The sequence below is a fragment of the Rutidosis leptorrhynchoides genome, chromosome 6 (genome assembly GCF_046630445.1).
Source record: "Rutidosis leptorrhynchoides isolate AG116_Rl617_1_P2 chromosome 6, CSIRO_AGI_Rlap_v1, whole genome shotgun sequence".
Lineage (NCBI taxonomy): Eukaryota > Viridiplantae > Streptophyta > Magnoliopsida > Asterales > Asteraceae > Rutidosis > Rutidosis leptorrhynchoides.
This window is the reverse complement of record NC_092338.1, coordinates 357,808,822-357,812,876: the sequence shown is the minus strand read 5'-3', so window position 1 is coordinate 357,812,876 and position 4,055 is coordinate 357,808,822. Positions and strand designations below refer to the sequence as shown.

Genomic DNA, 4,055 nt, shown 5'->3' with positions numbered 1-4,055 from the left:
AGAGCCCAAAACAATTGGGGTGGCCAAGGCCCTCTTGGGCCCTCACTACCTCCCGACAAGACAATGTCAGTTTCTGCCTTTTTAAACCCTTATTTCAAGTTTTATGACAAATATTGGGTAGGGTGATAATAAAAAAATATATAAATTTATTAAATAAAAAAAATCACTGATTGGTTGCTTTATCAAGTCGCACCTCGTTTCAACATCGTCACATAGGTAACTGACGCCAAGTAAAGTGACTAACTGACACCCCGTTATATTTCATTAGTTTCCGTCAAAAATGCCATGTGAGATGACGGAAGGAAAATGACGGACGCTTATATATGGTCCAATGGAGTTTCTTCATCTTGAACTAAAGCTACATGCTTTACACTAATTTTCAAATCTTGTACAAAGAATTCCTACCCTGATATGCATAGACTGTCTTATAAATAGGTGGTTTGGCCAAAGACTTTTTGTTAAAGTGTGAGCAGAATTTTAAGAGTAAACTTATGAATTTTGCATCAGAGTGAACAGTTGTATTTATAACTAACACTTAAAAATGTACAGATCATACAACGAATCGAGTTCATGTCAATCAGTCTTAAATCGTAATTGAAAACTAGCATGCCACAAAACTCATCTTGAGCAATGCAAGTCCACAAATGATCATCTAGTAGTGCACATAGGCGAAAACAAAACAAGGTTTATCATCAACGTAAAATTACTAAAAAACCCTTTGTTATGCACATTAACTGGATCAAGCTCGCGAAGACTATGACTTCACTGCTGATTACAGACTTTATAATCTGGATCAAGTCCACTAATTCTGTCAAATATGGGCAAGCAGTGACTGTAAATTTGTATTAACACCATTTACCATTGTTAAACGTAAAACGCAACTGAAGTCTTCAAAATTTAAAGTACAATGATAAAAACAGTAATGACCAATATATACTAATATAACCGTTTCTGCATTTCATAACCTAAAACGGATGTATATTTCGTATTACATACTGAGGCCTACTGTGATTCCTAAACATAAAACCGAAAAAACAACCACTCTGTCCAGAAAAGAATGTACACATTATACAAAACATTGAGTTTATATCATCTAACACTGGTAATGCTAAGTCACTTTTAAGAGGAAAAACACCAACTCACAGTTGTAACTTCGAAACGAATAACGCGAACGTTCACAACTATCATCTAACGTCTTCTAGCATCGCTTCAAGCTCTCTTTTACCAAAAGGGGCCCCACCAGAACCAGCTTCAATGGATCTAACAGAAAAGTAATACAGCAACCATGCAACACTAAAATACACCTCCATAAAAGATTGAACAACAGAAGCAAACATCTTGCCAAAAACAAATGTAAGTATGTGTCGCGCAAATGGCCCACAAACGATACTTTCGAAACATTTGAGATTAATGGCAGTATGAATCATTAACGACAACAAACGAAACCCTTCTTTGACAACTTCTTTCCCAGTTTTTCTTGGATCCACCATAATCACACAAGCATCCACAGCAAAAACAAAAGATAATAACACGTCTAACAAGAACCATGATATTAAAAACCAATAAATCTCCATATCAAAACCTTTCACCCAAGGTGAAGCAATTGTATACGGCATGAACTTCAACCTAACGAAAATCTTAAACATGGAATATTGATCCTCGATTTCACCAAAAAACCAAACACCTAACAATTGAGTTAATGCATCTCTAACTATCCATCTCATTACAACAAAACCAGACAATCTTATCGAACCCAAAGTCGCACCTTTCCAAAACGTTTTAAAGAACGACTTTTGACTTTTCAAGAAATCATTAATCACTAACACAAAAACAACCCCCTGAACCCAAGAATTAGTAACAACAAACCCAAGAATCATAAACCCATATGTAAAAGATAAAGCACCAATAAGATGTAACAATGCAATCAACTCAGGTTGATCAAGGTCAAACCTTTTCAACAAATAAGCAAAATCAGTTTCAAATTCAGTCGTTCCATTATCAATTACAGCAGAATCGTTAACCTTTTCAATGATTTCAACTGATCTAAAGGACAATTTACTACTAGAACGAACTGTTTCAAAAACCCTAATTCCATTATCTGATACAAAATCAGAAAACCCTAATTGGGGATCGAAAGAATCAAGAATAAAAGAAGTGGCATTCAATTGGGGTTTTGATAAGCTACCAAAGAATCGGTGATCAAGTTCTTCATCGCCGGAGAAAAAATCATCGTCTAGGGTTCCGACGCGCGTGAGCTGAAGAAATGGGCGGCGCCGGTGACGTTGGATCGCGGCGGTGGTTGGGGATGTTGGGTTTGGGGGAAGTTGGAATCTTGATAATAGGGTTTGTATAGATGGGTCATTATCGACGAAAAAAGTGAGGGAATTTGTCGCGGTTTCGATGTTAACGCGAAATGAAAGTGAAATCCAAGAAATAAAGAGGAAGATGAGGAGGTGACGGCGCGTGGAGAAGATGGCGGTGGTTTGTTGGAGGATTTCGCTGGTGGTACGGAGGAGGATTAGCGGCCGCGGCGGTGGCGATGGTGGGTGATCGGTCATGGTACGATGGGGTTTTGGTTGGATGAATGATTGGTGAATCTTGATTCTGTATTATTGGTCACATGAGATGTGACCCATGAAAGAAGAGTTTGTCAAAGTTAGTTTTTAAAGTGGTAATTTTATATAAAAAAATCTAATACTCAATATTCTTTGATCCTTTTGGGTTCCATTTTTTGTTGATGTCTTGTTAATGGTCTACACCTTTTGGTTTGGTTATTGTTTATAGAGGAGTCTAATTTTTCTGTTTGGTCTATTTTAAGTTTCTAATTTTTGTGGGTAAAAAGGAATACGATGTTTGAGATTATAAGAAACTAGTTAAAGGACCCGTAAATTTACGGGGATTTGTTAAAAGAAAATATAATAACTATAACTATTGAAACATTTGTTGTGCTCTTGAACCATTTAATTCCTAGCAAGTATCATTCATTCGATTAACTGTTCCTTCTTGCTAACTCGTCTTTATCAACTTGCCCAATTCATCTTCAATATTTCTACCTACACAAGGAAAGGAAAGAGCATCTTACAACATATTTTAGTAAATTAACCAATAGGCAAAACTAACACATAACTCACACAATAGTCACTCTATTCCCATCTTATTAACAACCATAACTTTACAATACATTTTGTGCATGATCCTGCACACAAACATTATACTATAAAAATTACCAAACTACATACATATGTTTCTCTATGTACATCCATAGACTAATAACACAAATATAACTACAGACAACATTAACATGCTACAACCACAACTCCCTTTCTATAAAACCAATCTATTCCCATCTTCAAACGCCAACTATTTCGCAACTTATGAAATCATGACTTCCAAAATTTTAAAAAAACAGGAATCTGGTCGAAACTGCCGTGGGTTACCATTTAACCCTTATCAATTAATTGACCGAGAAAGGATATAACAAAAAAGTCAAAACTGAAAATATTACCAGTTAGAATTTGCAGCCTCAATATGGATGTAATCCCACCTTTCTATGGTTCATAGCCACTACTCTCATTTTAAACAAAAACATCTAAGTGCCATTGAAACAATTATAACTCAGTTAGTCAAATAACTTACGACGAAGGTTATTACCATATTAACTATTAGACAAAAATGATGAATGTTAAAATTCAATGCAAATTTAGAATAATATGGAATTAGTAAATGTATATGGGTAAAATATCTAGATATTAATATGTATATGAAAAATATCTAGATATTAAAATGTAAAAGAAAAATCTAGAAGATAAAATGTAAAAGAAAAATCTAGATATTTTTATGTGGTAAAAATATCTAGATATTTATCCATGGAAATATCTAGTGTGTAGAACTTTCCATGGAGTAGTATAAATATGAGTGGCGATTTCATTTGTATGTAAGGTGTGAGAGTTGTGAGGAAGGAAGAAGGGTGTGAGTTAGAGAAGAAAAAATTTATAAGTAAGTAATATTGTAATTGTTATAATTCAGTAGGCTTATAACTACCTTTAGTGGTTTGA

The 4,055-nt window shown here is 34.7% G+C and overlaps 1 protein-coding gene across 1 annotated transcript; it reads right to left on the bottom strand.

The window, feature by feature from the left end:
* Positions 1 to 1,184: 1,184 nt before the first annotated feature.
* LOC139854827 (uncharacterized) lies at positions 1,185 to 2,558 on the bottom strand. Its single transcript, XM_071844109.1, has one exon. It carries the CDS (start codon positions 2,556 to 2,558, stop codon positions 1,185 to 1,187), a length of 1,374 nt encoding a protein of 457 aa, XP_071700210.1.
* Between the last annotated feature and the right edge of the window lie 1,497 nt (positions 2,559 to 4,055).